At 46.5% G+C, this 20,467-nt stretch overlaps 1 protein-coding gene and 1 pseudogene across 1 annotated transcript; both read left to right on the forward strand.

Annotated features, from left to right (window-relative positions):
• The first annotated feature begins 388 nt into the window (after nt 1-388).
• On the forward strand, nt 389-4,411 carry LOC144596386 (gamma-crystallin S-1 pseudogene; annotated as a pseudogene).
• Nucleotides 4,412-14,445: 10,034 nt separating this feature from the next.
• On the forward strand, nt 14,446-19,218 carry LOC144596388 (gamma-crystallin S-1-like). The gene is made up of 4 exons (XM_078404636.1): nt 14,446-14,476; nt 17,527-17,549; nt 17,650-17,892; nt 18,943-19,218. The coding sequence occupies exons 1-4, from the start codon at nt 14,446-14,448 to the stop codon at nt 19,216-19,218; spliced, it is 573 nt and encodes a 190-aa protein (XP_078260762.1).
• Nucleotides 19,219-20,467: the final 1,249 nt, after the last annotated feature.

Below are 20,467 nucleotides of genomic sequence, written 5' to 3' on the forward strand. Positions count from 1 at the left end.
AATGAGATCAATGGAGTTGTAGTGCAAAGGAGTGCTTGATGGCCAGTATGGACTCTGTGGGCTGAAGGGCCTGTTTCCTTGCTGAACTTCTATGATCCAATGACACATCTGAGCACAGTGCCTTTTTATTGAGAATCTAGAATATTTCCCAGTGTCAAACGATAAAGGCTTATATACAATGATGTGGCTGCAAAAAGAAAAATAAACGCATCAGGTACTCTCAGCTGCTTTTTCAGCATTCATGTGTTATATATTGTGCTTTTTCATCTGACCCTGTGTTCTGCATCATTTACATTACAAAGGTATTGCTGGAAAGGCCTTTCTATCTGATATATAAAGGGCAAATTGTAGCTACCAGCAGTCTACAGATTGGTACTGACTGTGAACTAAAATGGGAAAGGCAAGAGGAAATCTGATTTGGGGAAGTATACTTTAAACATCGTGCCCCTCCTAATCTGACCCAAACTATGTTATTTCTCCCCACAGATCATCTTCTACGAGGACAGGAACTTCCAGGGCCGGCACTATGAGTGCAGCACTGACTGTGCTGATCTGTCCTCTTACTTCAGCCGCTGTAACTCCATCCGTGTGGACAGTGACTGGTGGGTGGCGTACGAGAGACCCAACTACATGGGGTACCAGTATGTCCTGAACAGGGGGGAGTATCCTGACTACCAGCGCTGGATGGGTTTCAACGACAACATCAGGTCCTGTCGCACCTACCCCCAGGTGAGTTACAGTCTGTGATCGTTGTTGCAGGCCACTTGAAACTGTGCTCACCAATCACTAACATTTGGGCTTTTGTGAGCAATCTCTTGGGGAAATGTTTCTCGTTGTCTAATTTGCTATGCTGATATGTTAGCTAGATTTACCAGCTTACATTTTGAGGTAAACATAGAAACATAGAAAATTAGTGCAGGAGGAGGCCATTTGGCCCTTCGAGCCTGTACGCACCGCCATTCATTGTGATCACGGCTGATCATCCACAATCAGTAACCCGTGCCTGCCTTCTCCCCATATCCCTTGATTCCACTAGCCCCCAGAGCTCTATCTAACTCTCTTTTAAATCCATCCAGTGAATCAAGTGTTGGGTCAGTGGATGTTTGGCTGTGAAAGGCTGTGAGGTTAGCGTAGGAAGGTGGTGAATCTGGTACAGGGACTGAATGACATATTCCTGCTGATGTTGCTTTCTAGTGGGCCTGTTTCCTTGGTTTGAGACTTACATAGAAAATAGGTGCAGGAGGAGGCCATTCGGCCCATCGAGCCATTCAAATCAATCATGGCTGATCATCCACAATCAGTAACCCGTGCCTACCTTCTCCCCATATCCCTTGATATAGTTAGCCCTAAGAGCTATATCTAACACTCCCTTGAAAACATCCAGTGAATCGGCCTCCACTGCCTTCTGTGGCAGAGAATTCCACAGATTCACACCTCTCTGGGTGAAAAAGGTTTTCCTCATCTCAGTCCTAAAGGGGAGGGGGTGGTTGTGACAGAGAGAACGAAAGAAGCTCTCACTGCATTCAAATGGTCACTTGATGTGCTATAAAACAGAGAGCAGGAACATGGAATTGGGCAGTGAAGGACTTTGACTGGCAAGGTCTCAACAGGATGAATGGCTTCCTTTGGAACCATGAATCTTCATGAATATCTGCAGCATTTGGTTAATGATGAAACATTGACATAACTTGGTGGCTCATCGCTAGAGTTGCTGCTTACAGCGTCAGAGACCCAGGTTCCATCCTGACCATGGGCGCTGTCTGTACGGAGTTTGTACGTTCTCCCCGTGACCTGCATGCGTTTTCTCCGAGATCTTCGGTTTCCTCCCACACTCCAAAGATGTACAGGTTTGTAGGTTGGTAAAATAGCAAATTGTCGCTGGTGTGTGTAGGATAATGTTAATGTGCAGAGATCACTGGTCGGTGCGGACTCAGTGGGCTTGTTTCCATGATGTATCTCTAAACTAGACTTACTGAATTGCGCTAGACTGGATTACAGAAGTTTGCCCTTTTAATAATTTCACAGAACCAAAGTGGGGTCAAAGTGTGGAATGGTTGTTTGACTCATTGAGGCCATCGAAGCTTCATGTTGGAGCCATCTACTCTTTTATTCCTACTCCTCTACCCTCTCCCACAACCTGCAAATTCTTACAAGGGCACCTGGTTCACTTTGTCTGTACCTGAAGAAGGGTCTCGACCCAAAACATCACCCATTCCTTCTCTCCAGAGATGCTGCCTGTCCCACTGAGTTATTCCAGCATTTTGTGTCCATCTTCGGTGTAAACCAGCATCTGCATTTCTAAACATCTAACAAAAGTTAGACATTAGTCGCTGAATGCTATGTCTAAATGGAATTAAATTCTGTAAGCTTCATTCTTTTTAATAATGATATCCTCAGAACTCCAGAATATACTTCCATCATTTATCTTACTTTTTAGGGAGGTGAAAGATGAATCCTGATCTGAGTTTCACTGAACCTTAATCGGTACATGGGCCAATAAACTGACCTAGACACCTTGAGCCATAGTCACATCAGGACATTATTGCTGCAAGATGTATTTTCACATGACTATATTGAAAATGCATTAAAATACCTTTCTTTAGACTTTACTTTAGACTTTACTTTAGAGTGCAGAAACAGGCCCATTGGCCCAACGTGCCGACTGGCGATCACCCGGTACACTAACACTATCCCACACACACGAGGAACAAATTACAATTTTAGCCAAAGCCAATGAACCTATGGACCTGTACGTCTTTGGAGTGTGGGAGGAAACTGAAGCACCTGGAGAAAACCCACGCAGTCACAGGGAGAGCGTACAAATTCCGTACAGACAGCGCCCGTAGTCGGGATCGAACCCGGGTCCCTGGTGCTGTGAGGCAGCAACTCTACCGTTATGCCACTGTGTGGCCACCCCACACTACTGTGCCACCCCACGTCCATGTGATTATTAGTCAAAATGTATTTTCTTTTATATATTCATGAAATTCTCAACAGCCTCATGTTGAGACTGTGAACCACATTGATGTTAAACCATGATTGTTCATAGTTTATCTGCTGTCCATGGAGAGACACACTTCCTCCTCGATATCCCGCAGCTCCGCTCTTGCTCCCCCTCCCCCCATTCGTAACAAGGACAGAGTCCCCCTTGTCCTCACCTTCCACCCCATCAGCCGTCGCATACAACATATAATCCTCCAACACTTTCGCCACCTCCAACGGGAGCCCACTACTGGCCACATCTTCCCATCTCCACACCTCTCTGCGTTCCGCAGAGACCGTTCCCTCCGTAACTCCCTGGTCAACTCATCCCTTCCCACCTAAAACACCCCCTGCCCAGGCACTTTCCCCTGCAACTGCAGAAGATGCAACACCTGTCCCTTTACCTCCCCCCTCAACTCCATCCAAGGACCCCGACAGTCTTTCCAGGTGAGACAGAGGTTCACCTGCACCTCCTCCAACCTCATCTACTGTATCCGCTGTTCCAGGTGTGGACTCCTGTATATCGGCGAGACCAAGCGCAGGCTCGGCGATCGTTTCGCTGAACACCTCCGCTCAGTCCGTCTTAACCAACCTGATCTCCTGGATGCTAAACACTTTAACGCCCCCTCCCATTCCCAATCTGACCTTTCTGTCCTGGGCCTCCTCCATTGTCGGAGTTAGGCCCAGCGCAAATTGGAGGAACAGCACCTCATATTTTGCTTGGGTAGTTTACACCCCAGCGGTATGAACATTGACTTCTCTAACTTCAGATAGCCCTTGCTTTCCCTCTCAATCCCCTCTCCCTTCCCAGTTCTCCCACTAGTCTTCCTGTCTCCAACTACATTCCATCTTTGTCCCGCCCCCTCCCCTGACATCAGTCTGAAGAAGGGTCTCGACCCGAATCGTCACCCATTCCTTCTCTCCAGAGATGCTGCCTGACCAGCTGAGTTACTCCAGCATTTTGTGTCTACCTTCGATTTAAACCAGCATCTGCAGTTCTTTCCTAGAAATACACTTTGCTCCTTTGACTTCATTAACGCTATATTGGAAATGTAATTTATAATTGATCATTACTGGGGCTTGCTACCACTTGCTTGGTATAATCTCTTTATTAATGTAGGCACCTTTGACATGTTTTTATCCTTCATTCCAGTACCGAGGGAACAACTACAGGATGAAGATTTACGAGAGGCCTGACTTTGGAGGACAGACGATGGAATTCATGGACGACTGTCCCTCCGTCTACGATCGTTTCCGTAACCGTGACATTCACTCCTGCCAAGTGATGGATGGTTACTGGATCTTCTATGAACAGCCCAACTACAAAGGCCGACAGTACTTCATGAGACCCGGGGAGTACAGGAAATACAATGACTGGGGGGGCTACAACTCCACCATTGGGTCTTTCAGGCGCATGAGGGACTTCTAGAACAATATTATTCTGAAGAAGTATTTCAGAAAATAAAATACTCTTTGCCAGACTATTGTCAAAATGATTCATTTATTTTGATATCCCTATAAAATTGTGCAAAATAGAAATGGTACGAGCCTCATATAGAGACTTTGAAACACACTGATCTTAACTCATGATGGCTTATAATTTCAATCACTAGTATATGTGGAGATAAATTTTATTCTGAGGCACACTACAAATGTAGTTAATAATTGATCAGGACATCTTCCCCCGCTGAGAGAATAGTGATGCATTTGACATTGTTATGACTTTAGATACCTGCTCTTCTTATAGAGAGATACCCTTGGCTCAATGAGTCCACATTGACCATTATCCACCCATTTAGACTAATCCTACATTCATCCCATTTTCAGGAAAGTCCACACATTCTCATCATTTCTTCCCGGATTTAACTCACATACACACTTGGGGTCATTTTGTAATGTATCTTTGAGATATTGAAGGAAAGCAGAACACCTGGACAGAACCCACAGGGTCATAAGGTCATAAGTGATAGGAGCAGAATTAGGCCATTCGGCCCATCAAGTGTACTCTGCCATTCAATCATGGCTGATCTATCTCTCCCTCCTAACCCAATTCTCCCCTTAACCCCTGACACGAGTGCGGATGAAGAATCTATCTCTCTCTGCCTTCAAAATATCCATTGACTTGGCCCCCACGGCCTTCAGTGGCAAAGAATTCCACAGATTCACCACCCTCTGACAAAGGAAAGTCCTCCTCAGCTTCTTCCTAAGGGAACGTCCTTTAATTCTGAGACTAATACCTCTGGTCCCAGACTCTCCCACTAGTGGAAACATCCTCTCCATACCCACTCTATCCAGGCCTTTCACTATTCTGTATATTTCAATGGGGTCCCCCCTCATTCAGGGGTCATGGAGAGGATGTACAAACTCCACACAGACAACTCTGAGGCAGTAGTGTTACCAGTTGCAGCACTATGTCAAACCTGTGGCAGAATGAATACATATGTTCCATTCTTTAATGGAAAACTTCCAAAATAAAGACTAAAGTCCCAGAATAAGGTCGTTATTATTAGCTTGAGATAGGCTAATGAAGGAGTTTCGGAACTGTACATGTAGAGGATCAGGTCCGAACAGGTCTGAACTGGTCCAAGCTGGTCCTAGCACGAGGGGGGCTTTAAAGGTGCTGATGATGAAATAGGTAGGAACCTCCCCCCAGGTAAAAATAAGCACAGCTTTATATCGTACCTTTGAGTGGGACCATGATGGACAGCGAGTATGTAGCCATACTCGGGGCTGCTCTCCCACACCCGCATGTGTTGGTAAAAAGGTTTGTTACTTACTTAAGGTGACTAATGTGTTTTATTGTCTAATAGCGCGAATATAACCTTAACACCAATCATATTTGCTTGTGCTTGAGCCATTTGATTAGTACGGGTGTCAGAGGTTATGGGGAGAAGGCAGGAGAATGGGGTTAGGAGGGAGAGATAGATCAGCCATCATTGAATGGCGGAGTAGACTTGATGGGCCGAATGGCCTAATTCTACAACTATTCCTTATGACCTTGTGGCCTTATAGCTGAAGACTAGAATCGAGCCAATGTTCTCGGTGTGGTCTCACTGACGACCTGCACAACTTTAACACAATGTCCCAAATCCTGCACACAATGCACTGACCAATGATGGAAAACGTGCTGAATGATATCTTCATTATCTCCCCCTGCCAGCACTTTCAGGGAATTATATACTTGTACCACTTGGTAGACACAAAATGCTGGAGCAACTCAGTGGGTCAGGCAGCATCTCGGGAGAGAAGGAATGGGTGACGTTTCGGGTCGAGACCCTTCTTCAGACTGAATTATATACTTGTACCACTTGGTTTCTTCGGTAACACTCTTGCTGTGTACGTGATGCCTTGACGTGCTGTGAAGTCAGAGAACTGGTGTGCAGTTAACTGCCACCATCTCTCCATGATATCATGCAATAAAGTCTCTTGAAGCAAACCTCGAAGTCTCCGCTTTTCCTTTAATTTCCCTCTAAGTTAATTTCTGCCACAGTTTAACCAAAGATAATAGAGCAGAGCAAGATAGACTACTCGACCCTAAAAAACGTAGTATGTTACGGCGCCATTTTAGTAGGCAGAAACTTGCAGAAACATTTAAAAACAAAAATCTGTGAGTTGATAGATGAGATAAGTCCAGTATTTTAATGGGATCATCACACACACTGTTCCCCCAAAACACTGATTACACTGCGAGAGGCAGAGCGAACGGTGGGCTTTGCTTACTAAAATGGCGGACGTCACGCTCCTTTGCGTACTACACTTCAGTATAGGCGATTTAGACGGAGTGGCCCATCTTGCTCCTCTAGTATCTTTGCGTTTAACTAAGCAAAGTGCAATACTTTACACGTGTTTGAGATAAATTCCATTTATCACAATCACAATCATACTTTATTAGCCAAGTATGTTTTGCAACATACGAGGAATTTCATTTGCCGTACAGTCATACCAATAAAAAGCAACAGGACACACAAAATACATTTAACATGAACATCCACCACAGTGCCTCCTCCACATTCCTCACTGTGATGGAAGGCGAACAAAAGTTCAATCTCTCCCTTCTTTGTCCTCCAGCGGTCGGGGGCCTCGAACCTTCCGTTGACGGGACGATCTTGATTCCCGTAGCCGGCGGTGGGCCTTCCTCGTCGGGGCGATCAAGCTCCTGCATCGGGGGGGATCTCAGCTCCCCCACGCTGGGAGATCTACCCCGGGTCGGGGCTTGTCGAACGTCGTGCAGCTTGGAGCTCCCGACCGGTCTGAACCCGAGACTGCGAGCTCCTTGATGTTAAAGTCCGCAGGCCGCGGTTGGAGCATCGATCCCAGGCAAGGGATCGCAGGGTCAGATGGTAAGTCCATGCCCCGCGGTGGGGCTCAAACGTCAGTCCCAGGCAAGGCCTCCAGCTCCACGATGTTAGGCCGCAGAGCGACCGGAGATACGATCCGCAAAACAATCGCATCTCCGGCAAGGTAAGGGATTGAAAAAGCGTTTCCCCCTCCCCCCTCCCCCACCCCCCACACAAAACAAACCAGAGAACATTAACACAAACTTTTAAACCTCACCAAAGCCCACCGCTCCGAGCTTGTATTCCATAGTCAATGGGAAGCAATGCAAGGAAAATCTTGGATAGCAAATGATTCATGTCCAGCTAACCTGTCACTGGAAAAAGTCTGCCCTCATCTCTGCTAATTATCTTTTACTCTATAAGAATTTATACAGGAAAATGGACAAATTTACTTTTGATAGAGACAAAATGTTGGAGTAACTCAGTGGGACAGGCAGCATCTCTGGAGAGATGGAATGTGTGATGTTTCGGTTCAGTCTGGAGTCAGACGAAGAGTCTTGACCCGAAACGTCACCCATTCCTTCTCTCCAGAGATGCTGCCTGTCCCAATAGACAATAGACAATAGGTGCAGGAGGAGGCCATTCGGCCCTTTGAGCCAGCACCGCCATTCAATGTGATCATGGCTGATCATCCACAATCAGTACCCCGTTCCTGCCTTCTCCCCATACCCCCTGACTCCGCTATCTTTAAGAGATCTATCTAGCTCTCTCTTGAAAGCATCCTGCTGAGATACTCCAGCATTTTGTGTCTATCTTCGGTTTAAACCAGCATCTGCAGTTCCTTCCTACAAACTCACTTTTGAAATGCTCATATGGCCACGTTACTTGTCACCACTTGTCATATTGGCAGAAGATTTCCGGGTGATTTACATGCAATCAATGACTTTTGATATCAGATCTCAGCGGCAGGCAGATTGTGATCACTTGGGTTTCTGGAGGAATAACATTGGGGAATGAGGAGCAGGACATCGTAGTTTGTTTGTTGGGTCTGAAGAAGGGTCTCGACCCGAAACGTCGGCCATTCCTTCTCTCCAGAGATGCTGCCTGACCCGCTGAGTTACTCCAGCATTTTTGTCTTTATGTTCGGTGAAAACCAGCATCTGCAGTTCCTTCCCACACCCCCTCATGAGTAACAACCTGAGACACCACAAAAGTGTAGATGCTGGAATCAGGGGCAAAACACAAAGTGGTGGGTGATGCAAGATCAGTGGAGGGAAATGGTCAGATGACGATCATGGTCAGGACCCTTCTTTAGTCTGTCCATCCCCTCCACTGATGCTGCCTGATCCGCTGAGTTCCACCAGCACTTTAGTGTTTTACTTACGATTCCAGCATCTGTGGTCACTAGTGTTTCCATTTCACCGGGCCACGAGCTTTTTGTGTCTATCTTGTTTGTTGATTGAGAGAGGACCAATGACCAGGGCCGGGCGGCACGGTGGCACAGCGGTAGAGTTGCCGCCTTACAGCGAATGCAGCGCCGGAGACTCAGGTTCGATCCTGACTACGGGCGCCGTCTGTACGGAGTTTGTACGTTCTCCCGGTGACCTGCGTGGGTTTTCTCCGAGATCTTCGGTTTCCTCCCACACTCCAAAGACGTACAGGTATGTAGGTTAATTGACTGGGTAAATGTAAAAATTGTCCCTAGTTGGTGTAGGATTGTGTTAGTGTGCGGGGATCGCTGGGCGGCGCGGACCCGGTGGGCCGAAGGGCCTGTTTCCGCGCTGTATCTCTAAATAAATCTAAAACAAACAGGGCACCAGGTGAGACTTGTGCTCTTCCTGATCTGTTCCATCTCAGTGAGCAACAGCACATTTCATTGGTCGGCTGGGTCAGTCCCTGAATGTTGAAATGATGACTGTTGTAGAAGCAGAGTGGAGCTTGAATGGGCAGTCTAGGCATTGGTATGAATGCATACCAAGACTGTTTGTGCAAGGGGGGAGCAGGAGGAATTGAGAAGGATAGAGTTGAAAGGCAAGGCCACAGGGTGTCAGGGGCTCTGGGGAGAAGGCGGGAAAATGGGGCTGAGAGGGAGAGATCGATCAGCCATGATTAAATGGCGGAGTGGAGTTGATTGGCCGAATGGCTCCTATCACTTATGAACCTTTGAACGTATGGACTTCAGAGTAGTGATTATAGTGACCAGTGTGTGATAAAGGATTACCTCCAGTTTGAGTCAGAGCTTGGAAAAATGTGGATAGTGTCATGGTAAAAGTATGTTAACTGAATGCACAGAGAAACTGCCCATCACTGAAGAAGGGTCTCGGCTCCAAACGCCAACCATCCCTTCTCTCCAGAGATGCTGCCTGTCTCGATAGGTCACTCCAGCGTTTTGTGCCGATCCATCCCTTGTCCGGCTACACCTTTCTTACTTCTCAAATGCCGGCATCTTCACATCTTCTGCTTCCACTTACCATCCTCCTTTCCCCCACCTGGACCCAGTTGCACTTTCCCCCTCTCCTTATCTGTGTCTACCCGTCTTCCCCCTGCACTGGCTCCATCTGCCCATCAGCACCTCCCTCATCTGGTGCAAAGTCTCAACTACAGGTATTGACTATTGTTGAAAGACTGGAGCGGCTGGGCTTGTATACACTGTAATTTAGAAGGATGAGAGGGGATCTTATCGAAACATATAAGATTATTAAGGGGTTGGACACGTTAGAGGCAGGAAACATGTTCCCAATGTTGGGGGAGTCCAGCACAAGGGGCCACAGTTTAAGAATAAGAGGTAGGCCATTTAGAACGGAGATGAGGAAAAACTTTTTCAATCAGAGAGTTGTGAATCTGTGGAATTCTTGGCCTCAGAAGGCAGTGGAGGCCAATTCTCTGAATGCATTCAAGAGAGAGCTAGATAGAGCTCTTAAGGATGGCGGAGTCAGGGGGTATGGGGAGATGGCAGGAACGGGATACTGTTTGAGAATGATCAGCCATGATCACATTGAATGGCGGTGCTGGCTCGAAGGGCCAAATGGCCTCCTTCTGCACGTATTGTCTATTGTCTATCCCTTTGCCTCTGTACATCCTGCATGAATATTGATTTCTCTAACTTCAAATCACCCCCTTCAGCATCCCCCCTCTCTCTCCGCCCTCCCCCACCCAAGTCACACCATCTTCAAAGTCGTCTTGTTGAGTCTCATTGTTGGTCACTCGTTTTCACCTAGCCCACAGCTAACAATGGCCTGTTTCCTTTATCATCGTTACTTTTTTGCATATCATTTATTCATTTGTGCAATATCTCTCAATATCACCTTCTAAACTCTCTGGTAGACACAAAATGCTGGAGTAACTCAGTGGGTCAGGCAGCATCTCAGAGGAGAGAAGGAATGGGTGACGTTTTGGGTCGAGACCCTTCAGGCTGTTTCTCTCGTTTCCCTTTCCCCTGACTCTCCTTCTGAAGAATGGTCTCTTCCTTTTCTCCAGAGATGCTGTCTGGCCCGCTGAGTTACTCTTTCTCCTGCTTGACCCGCTCAGTTCCTCCAGCAGTTTAGTTTTTAATCAAAAAAGTAAATGAAAGAAAGATCAAGGAAGAGTAACATTGGTGGGGGTGATCAAGACCCCACAGGTGGTAATGATAAAGAAAGACACAGCTTGTTAGGAACCGCCAAGCACATTGCCTAGACCTTTACCATTCGAGGGGTGTGGGCTTCATGGGCTGTCAGCAATGAATTGCCCAGATCTACTTGGCTTTGAGAAGGTGCTGGCGAGCTGCTGTCTTGAACCACTACCGCCCTCGATGTCTGTGTACACCCACAACGCTGTTGGGAGAGAGACTTCCAGGACATTGACCCAGTGATGGGGAAGGATTGCGGATAGATTTCCAAGTCAAAGACACACACACAAAGCTGGAGTAACTCAGCGGGACAGGCAGCATCTGTGGAGAGAAGGAACGGGCGACGTTTCGGGTCGTGACCCTTCTTCAGACTCCAGGTCAAGATGGGGTTACCCTTGGAGGACCACTTGCAGGCGATGGTGTTCCCATGTCTTTGCCACCCTTGGTCTAAAGGTCGTACATTTCGAAGGAGCTGTCTGAGGAGTCTACAAGCCTAGGAGAATTACAGGGCATGGATGAACAAGTGGTCTGACTTTGGAGGGAAGATGGTGGAATGTGTGGACTACTGTCCCTCTCAGTTTATGGTCATTTCTGCTCCTGTGACCCTCCCTCCTGATGGGGATGGATGATGACTAGATCTTTTATGAGCTGCCCAACTACAGAGGCTATCAGCACTCCCAGAGACCTGAAAAATATAGGGGATACAGTGACTGGGATGGCCAGCAACTCAACCACGGGGTCTTTCAGGCATATGTTTAGTTTAATATAATTATTAACAGTGCGGAAACAGGTCCTTCGGCCCACCTAATCCGCGCCAACCAGTGATCCCTGCACACTAACACTAGCCTACACCCACTAGGCACAATTTACATTTATACCAAGTCAATTAACCAACAAACCTGCACGTCTTTGGAGTGTGAGTGGATACCAAAGATCCTGGAAATAACCCACATGGTCACGGGGAGAACGTTCAAACTCCGTACAGACAGCACCCGTAGTCGGGATCCAATCTGGGTCTCTGGCGCTGTAAGGCAGCAACTCTACCACATATGGAGTTGTCAAAATTCTTCTCAAAAATCATAATGTTATCGGTTAGAATCATTGGTGAGTCGAAATAAAATGTCTTTCACTTGATCATTATGAACCTTGTTGAATTGAATTCCCATGAAATAATCCAGAGTAGTCATGGACACCTGACGTGGAGTATTTAAGACAGGATTTCAGCTGATCCTGTTTACTTTCCAAGACCAAGCGTAGGCCTCTCACTGAACTCTCAACACTTCTGAGTAGCCTGATGAAGCACACTGAACGTACACATGGGTCTAAATGTGTAAATGACGGAAGTCACGGACTCAGTGGGCCGAAGGGCCTGTTCCCCGACTGCTTGTCTAGAGTAAAGTCTAAAGTAAAGTAAAACATAGAAACATGGAAAATAGGTGCAGGAGTAGGCCATTCGGCCCTTCGAGCCTGCACCGCCATTCAATATGATCATGGCTGATCATCCAACTCAGTATCCCGTACCTGCCTTCTCTCCATACCCCCTGATCCCTTTAGCCACAAGGGCCACATCTAACTCCCTCTTAAATATAGCCAATGAACTGGCCTCAACTACCTTCTGTGGCAGAGAATTCCACAGATTCACCACTCTGTGTGAAAAAAAACTCTCATCTCGGTCCTAAAAGACTTCCCCCTTATCCTTAAACTGTGACCCCTTGTTCTGGACTTCCCCAACATCGGGAACAATCTTCCTGCATCTAGCCTATCCAACCCCTTAAGAATTTTGTAAGTTTCTATAAGATCCCCCCTCAATCTTCTAAATTCCAGCGAGTACAAGCCGAGTCTATAAAGTCTTTCTTCATATGAAAGTCCTGCCATCCCAGGAATCAATCTGGTGAACCTTCTCTGTACTCCCTCTATGGCAAGAATGTCTTTCCTCAGATTAGGAGACCAAAACTGTACACAATAGTCCAGGTGTGGTCTCACCAATGCCCTGTACAACTGCAGCAGAACCTCCCTGCTCCTATACTCAAATCCCTTCGCTATGAATGCCAACATACCATTCGCTTTCTTCACTGCCTGCTGCACCTGCATGCCTACTTTCAATGACTGGCGCACCACGACACCCAGGTCACTTTGCATCTCCCCTTTTCCTAATTGGCCACCATTCAGATAATAGTCTGCTTTCCTGTTCTTGCCACCAAAGTGGATAACCTCACATTTATCCACATTATACTGCATCTGCCATGCATTTGCCCACTCTCCTAATCTATCCAAGTCACTCTGCAGCCTCCTAGCATCCACCTCACAGCTAACACTGCCACCCAGCTTCGTGTCATCCGCAAACTTAGAGATGTTGCATTCAATTCCCTCGTCCAAATCATTAATATATATTGTAAATAACTGGGGTCCCAGCACTGAGCCTTGCGGTACCCCACTAATCACTGCCTGCCATTCCGAAAAGGACCCGTTTATTCCTACTCTTTGCTTCCTGTCTGCCAGCCAGTTCTCTGTCCACATCAATACTGAATCCCCAATACCGTGTGCTTTAAGTTTGCATACTAATCTCTTATGTGGGACCTTGTCGAAAGCCTTCTGAAAGTTCAGATATAACACATCCACTGGTTCTCCCTTATCCACTCTACTAGTTACATCCTCGAAAAATTCTATAAGATTCGTCAGACATCTGTGGAAAGTCTGTGAAATGATGATAGAAACCTGTACCACCGGGTGGCGCCACAATGGCCACCTCGCCAACAGTCTGTCTCATCCCTTCCTTCTTTGTTGTTTTTTAATATGTGTTAAATGTATGTTTTAGTGTTCTTTAGCTTGTTTTATGTGGGGGGGGGGGGGGGGAGAAACACTTTTTAATCTCTTACCTTGACGGAGATGTGATTTTTTTCCGTATCGTATCTCGATCCGCACTGCAGCCTAACATTGTGGAGCTGGCGGCCTCTGTTGGAGACCGACCTCGGGTAGCTCCAACTGCGGGAGCCTGCAGGACTTAACATCGTGGAGCTGGCGGTCCCTGTCGGGGATCGACCTCTGAGCTCCAACTGCGGGAGCCTGCGGGACTTTAACATCGTGGAGCTGGCGGTCTCTGGTTAGAGACCGACTTCGGGAGCTCTAGGTCGCAGGAGCCTCAACCGCCCCAACGAGGGAGCTTGGATCGCCCCGACGCGGGATCTTCGATCGCCCCGATGGATGGTTCGACTGCCCCGACCTCAGGAGAATAAAGAGGAAGTAGATTAGACTTTATTGCCTTCCATCACAGTGAGGAATGTGGGGAATCTGCTGTGGTGAATGTTTATGTTAACTTTTATGTACTTGTGCGTTTTGTTGCTTTTTTTTAGTATGGCTGTATGGTCATTGGAGTTTCACTGTACCTTAATTGGCACACGTGACAATAGACAGACCTTTGAACCTGTGAAACCGGTACACCCGGAGAAAACCCACGCAGTCACTAGGAGAACTGTGCAAATCCCTACAGTCAGCACCTGTAGTCAGGATTGAACGTGGTTCTCTGTCGTAGTAAGGCACCAGCTCTACTGCTGTGTCACTCTGCCACCTTTTTGACCCATGATGATTGTGGCAACACTTGTAGAATGTGAGTGTAAGTCTGAGCACCAGCAGAAAGCTAAATGGTTGAAGGGGAAAAATGCAGACTCCATATTTACATCATTGGGCCTAAGCTTGGGTTGGTGTAGCTGTGAGAGAACTGCACCAGCTGCCATGTCACTGTCCCATGGCACCAGCATTGCAAACAAGCTGCTCATTACAATCCAGATCGGAAACACCGGCTGGGTTTCTGGCCATTCGGCCCATCAAGTCTACTCCACCATTCAATCATGGGTTGGTCTATCTCTGATCTATCTTTCCATCTTAACCCCATTCTCCCGCCTTCTCCCCATAACCCCTGACACCCGCACTAATCAAGAATCTATCTATCTCTGCCTTAAATATTTCCACTGACTTGGCCTCCACGTCCTTCTGTGGCAAAGAATTCCACAGATTCACCACCCTCTGACTAAAGAAATTTCTCCTCATCTCCTTCCTAAAGGAACGTCCTTTAATTCTGAGGCTGTGATCTCTGGTCCTAGACTCTCCCACTAGTGGAAACATCCTCTCCACATCCACTCTATCCAAGCCTTTCATTATTCTGTAAGTTTCAATGAGGTCCCCCTTCATCCTTCTAAACTCCAGTGAGTACAGGCCCAGTGCTGACAAACGCTCATCATATGTTAACCCACTCATTCCTGGGATCATTCTTGTAAACCTCCTCTGGACCCTCTCCAGAGCCAGCACATCCTTCCTCTGATATGGTGCCCAAAATTGCTCACAATATTCCAAATGCGGCCTGACTAGCGCCTTATACAGCCTCAGCATTACATCCCTGTTTATGTATTGTAGCCCTCTTGAAATAAATGGACATAAATGACACAAGTTCATCCATCAGCTCTCTTAATGAACATAATTTGGCACGTCAGCACAACGTTAACATTGTGCAAATAAACCTTCACTTCTCAGGGGTAACACAGGAATCACCTTTTACAGGGCTGGCTGTAATAGCTGTGACATTTTGACAGAAAAGAAAATCAGCTTCATCAGCCTTTTCAAACTTTCAAATCTACTGTCATGGGTTTATCTGGAAGTGTTTTATTGGTATGCAAAGCAAAGTGATGCAAATAAGACACAATGAATTTGATTATAAATGCTATCCTACATATTCACAGAGTCAGAGAAATATTCCAGCATGGAAACAGGCCCATTGGCCCAAATCGCCCATTCCAACCTCTTAGCCTAAGTTAGTTCCACTCACCTGTGCACACTTTGCCTGTTAGTTCCACTCACCTGTACACACTTTGCCTGTTAGTTCCACTCACCTGTACACACTTTGCCTAAGTTAGTTCCATTCACCTGTGCACACTTTGCCTAAGTTAGTTCCATTCACCTGTGCACACTTTGCCTGTTAGTTCCACACACCTGTGCACTCTTTGCCTAAGTTAGTTCCACTCACCTGTGCACTCTTTGCCTGTTAGTTCCACACACCTGTGCATAACCTCCACCTCTCCAGGTAGGATATGTCAAAGACTAGTGGGTGGAGAGTCATAGCGTCATAGAGTCATTGAGTCACAGAGCATGGAAACAGTCATAGAAACATAGAAGCATAGAAAACAGGTGCAGGAGGAGGCCATTTGGCCCTTCGAGCCAGCACCAAATTTCACAGAAATTCACCACCCTCTGACTAAAGAGATTTTTCCTCATCTCCTTCCTCCTCCTTCCAGAGTCAAGAACCTGTATCTGAACTGTGAGGGAACAGGAAAGATTGCAGCTTCTCCACCCAAATCGTCAACTTAAACCCCATGCTGCCACAGATGCTACTTGACCTGCTGAGTTAATAGAAACATAGAAACATAGAAAATAGGTGCAGGAGGAGGCCATTTTGCCCTTCAAGCCATTCATTGTGATCATGTCTGACCATCCACAATCTTAACCCGTGCCTGCCTTCTCCCCATATCCCTTGATTCCACTAGCCCCTAGAGTATCTAACTCTTTTAAATCCATCCAGTGATTTGGCTTCCACTGCCTTCTGTGGCAGAGAATTCCACAAATTCACAACTCTCTGGGTGAAAAAGTTTCTTCTCACCTCGGTTTTAAATGACCTCCCCATTATTCTTAGACTGTGGCCCCTGGTACTGGACTCCCCAAAACATTGGGAACATTTTTCCTGCATCTAGCTTGTCTAGCCCTTTTATAATTTTATACGTCTCTATAAGATCCCCTCTCATCCTTCCAAACTCCAGTGAACACAAGCCCAGTCTTTCCAATCTTTCCTCACGGGGTTAATCCCAGGGATCAACCTCGTGAATCTATGCTGCACTGCCTCAATAGCAAGGACGTCCTTCCTCAAATTAGGAGACCAAAACTGCACACAATACTCCAGATGTGGTCTCACCAGGGCCCTATTGTGGATGATCAGCCATGATCACAATGAACGGTGGTGCTGGCTCGAAGGGCCGAATGGCTCCTCCTGCACCTATTTTCTATGTTTTTCTATGTTTCTGTACAACTGCAGAAGGATTTATTTGCTCCTGTACTCAAATCCTCTTGTTATGAAGGCCAACATGCCATTAGCTTTCTTCACTGCCTGCTGTTCGTCCAGGGACCTGGTGTTTTGTGCTAGATTCCAGCATCTGCAGTCTGTGCCTTCATTTGTTTGATCAATAACTTGGATAGAGAAACCTGTCACAGATATTCCAAGGGTGATCACAGAACGTAATGGATTTCCCTTCCATCGCAGAGGAAGCAAAATTGCCCCATGGAACCCTATGTGCCAGAGGTTCTATTCCATGGATTGCCCAAGAGCCTCCCAAATCAGCAATTAAAGGCAAAAGCAAGTCCTTTTCTCTGAAGTTCCGGCAGAATAAGCTGCACAGTTGACGCTGTTACATTTTTAAACACAATCAAAATGACACAAAGGCAAAAAGAGAAAGAACGAATGACACGTCAGGTGTCTTTCACTAGGGTTTCCACAATGTATGGAACATGCATTTTGTTGGCTTTTGCTGATTTTTAGTCCTGTTTCATTAGAATAACAAAGGAAGGGATTTCTGCCCAGCACATAAATACCGAGCGATACAAAGCTGTGAAGCATTCGACCAGTTACCAAGGCTAAAATGGGAAAGGCAAGGAGGGCAACTGAGCATTTCTACATAGTTAGAATTTGTCATTGTGTGATTCCTCATTTCTCCATTTATTTACCAAAAAGTCTGTTTCTCCCCACAGATCATCTTCTACGAGGACAGGAACTTCCAGGGCCGGCACTATGAGTGCAGCACTGACTGTGCTGATCTGTCCTCTTACTTCAGCCGCTGTAACTCCATCCGTGTGGACAGTGACTGGTGGGTGGCGTACGAGAAACCCAACTACATGGGGTACCAGTATGTCCTGAACAGGGGGGAGTATCCTGACTACCAGCGCTGGATGGGATTCAACGACAACATCAGGTCCTGCCGTACCTACCCCCACGTGAGTTTCCATTTTTTCCTCAGGGGATTTAGTTTTCGGTACTTGGCGTTTGATGTGGGTCCATGGATGGAGCTCAGCTACTGGAGGGTGGGTGTAAAGTGCAGGATTCATAAGTATTTTCTCTTGCGTACACACTCATTTGAAACAACACCAAGTCAAGTTTATTTGTCACATACACATACACGATGTGCAGTGAAATGAAAGTGGCAATGCCTGCAGATTGTGCAAAAAAATTACAATTACAGCATATAAATTAAAATTAATACAGAGAAGAAAATTTAGTCCCTGGAGTTATAATAGTTAACAGTCCTGATGGCCTGTGGGAAGAAACTCCATCTCATCCTCTCTGTTTTCACAGCGTGACAGCGGAGGCGTTTTCCTGACTGTAGCAGCTGGAACAGTCCGTTACTAGGGTGGCAGGGGTCCCCCATAATGTTGCTGGCTCTGGATCTGCACCTCCTGATGTATAGGTCCTGCAGGGGGACGAGTGTAGTTCCCATGGTGCATTCTGCCGAACGCACTACTCTCTGGGCCTTCCTGTCCTGGGCAGAGCTGTTCCCAAACCAGACTGTGATGTTGCCAGACAGGATGCTCTCTACAGCCCCAGAGTAGAAGCACTGAAGGATCCTCAGAGACACTCTGAATTTCCTCAACTGTCTGAGGTGGTAAAGGCGCTGCTTTGCCTTACTCACCAGTGCGGCAATGTGTGTTGTCCATGTCAGATCCTCTGTGATGTGGACTCCCAGGTATTTAAAGCTGCTCACCCTATCCACAGTAATCCCATTTAACTCCAGTGGCGTGTACGTCCTCGGATGTTGAGCCCTTCTAAAGTCTATAATCAGCTCCTTCGTTTTTGTGACATTCAAGAAGAGGCTATTATCCCGACACCAGAGTGCTGATTTTATTTCCCATTGAAGTCAATAACCAATCTAAGAATTGATTCAGCTTCGGTGCACGTTAAGTGCATAATCCAACACCAGCCATTCCTCCCACTAGAGGTAAAACTATCTTTAAAACATCACGGCTAAATCTGCCTTCTTTCCATTCCAGTACCGAGGGTCCAACTACAGGATGAAGATTTACGAGAGGCCTGAGTTTGGAGGACAGACGATGGAATTCATGGACGACTGTCCCTCCGTCTACGATCGTTTCCGTTACCGTGACATCCACTCCTGCCAAGTGACGGATGGTTACTGGACCTTCTATGAACAGCCCAGCTACAGAGGCCGACAGTACTTCATGAGACCCGGGGAGTACAGGAGATACAATGACTGGGGGGGCTACAACTCCACCATCGGGTCTTTCAGGCGCATGAGGGACTTCTAGATTGTTGCTCTGGAAAAGATAATTTCATCTTGTTGAAATATTTACAGAGGTAATAAAATACCTTTTATGACACCATTGGCTGACTTGCTTCATTTACAAGTTCACAAGTTCACAAGTTATAGGTGTAGAATTAGGCCATTCTGCCCATCGAGTCTACTCCGCCAGGCTGATCTCTGCCTCCTAATCCCATGTTCCTGCCTACTCCCCGTAACCCTTGACACCCATTCTAATCAAGATTTTGTCTATCTTTGCCTTAATAATGTCCACTGGCTTGGCCTCCACATCCCTCTGTGGCAATGAGTTCCACAGATTAACTATCCGCTGACTAAAGAAGTTAGATTTAGCTCTTAGGGCTAAGAGAATCAAGGGATATGGGGGAAAAAAACGAACGGGGTACTGATTTTGAATCATATTGAATGGTGGTGCTGGCTCGAAAAGCCGAATGGCCTACTCCTGCACCTATTTTTTATGTTTCTATGTTTCTATGTTTCTATGTTTCCTCACCTACTTTCTAAAAAAGCTCCCTTTAATTCTGAGGCTGTGATCTCTGGTCCTAGACTCTCCCACTAGTGGAAACATCCTCTCCACATCCACTCTATCCAAGCCTTTCATTATTTTGTAAGTTTCAATGAGGTCCCCCCTCATTCTTCTAAACTCCAACGAGTACAGGCCCAGTGCCGACAAACGCTCATCATATGTTAACCCATTCATTGCTGGGATCGTTCTTGTAAACCTCCTCTGGACCCTCTCCAGAGCCAGCACATCCTTCCTCAGATATGGGGCCCAAATGTGCTCACAGTACTCCAAATGCGGCCTGACCAGCACCTTATCGAGCCTCAGCATTACATCCTCTGTCTTTGTATTCCAGTCCTCATGATATAAACGTGACTTTGGTTCCCAAGAATGTCACAATCGAACAATATTCATAATCTCTGGGTCTTATTTCAATTGTTTTGCCAAAGATGATCGCAGCTAATGAATCTCATTTTGATGATTTATGGGAGGCTGCAAAATACTAAATGATTAAACGCTTATTCTTTGCCCTTGTGTTACTTTGCCCTTCTGTGGAACCACCACAATAACACAAGGGCAAAGAATAAGTGTTTACTCATTTAGTATTGATGCCTCACTTTTGAAATTCATTTCTAATTGGATATCATGAGGACACAGTTCTATCTTCATGACCTCCATGATTATAGACAATAGACAATAGACAATAGACAATAGGTGCAGGAGTAGGCCATTCAGC

The sequence above is a fragment of the Rhinoraja longicauda genome, chromosome 8, assembly GCF_053455715.1.
Source record: "Rhinoraja longicauda isolate Sanriku21f chromosome 8, sRhiLon1.1, whole genome shotgun sequence".
Classification (NCBI taxonomy): Eukaryota; Metazoa; Chordata; class Chondrichthyes; order Rajiformes; family Arhynchobatidae; genus Rhinoraja; species Rhinoraja longicauda.

What these genes read in the sequence shown, in the direction of transcription:
- LOC144596388 (XM_078404636.1), top strand. Translation starts at nt 14,446, where the DNA reads ATGATTGTGGCAACACTTGTAGAATGTGAGT. An exon ending in AACACTTGTAGAATGTGAGT is followed by an intron (nt 14,477 to 17,526) that starts GTAAGTCTGAGC and finishes GCATTCGACCAG; the next exon opens with TTACCAAGGCTAAAATGGGA. An exon ending in CCAAGGCTAAAATGGGAAAG is followed by an intron (nt 17,550 to 17,649) that starts GCAAGGAGGGCA and finishes TTCTCCCCACAG; the next exon opens with ATCATCTTCTACGAGGACAG.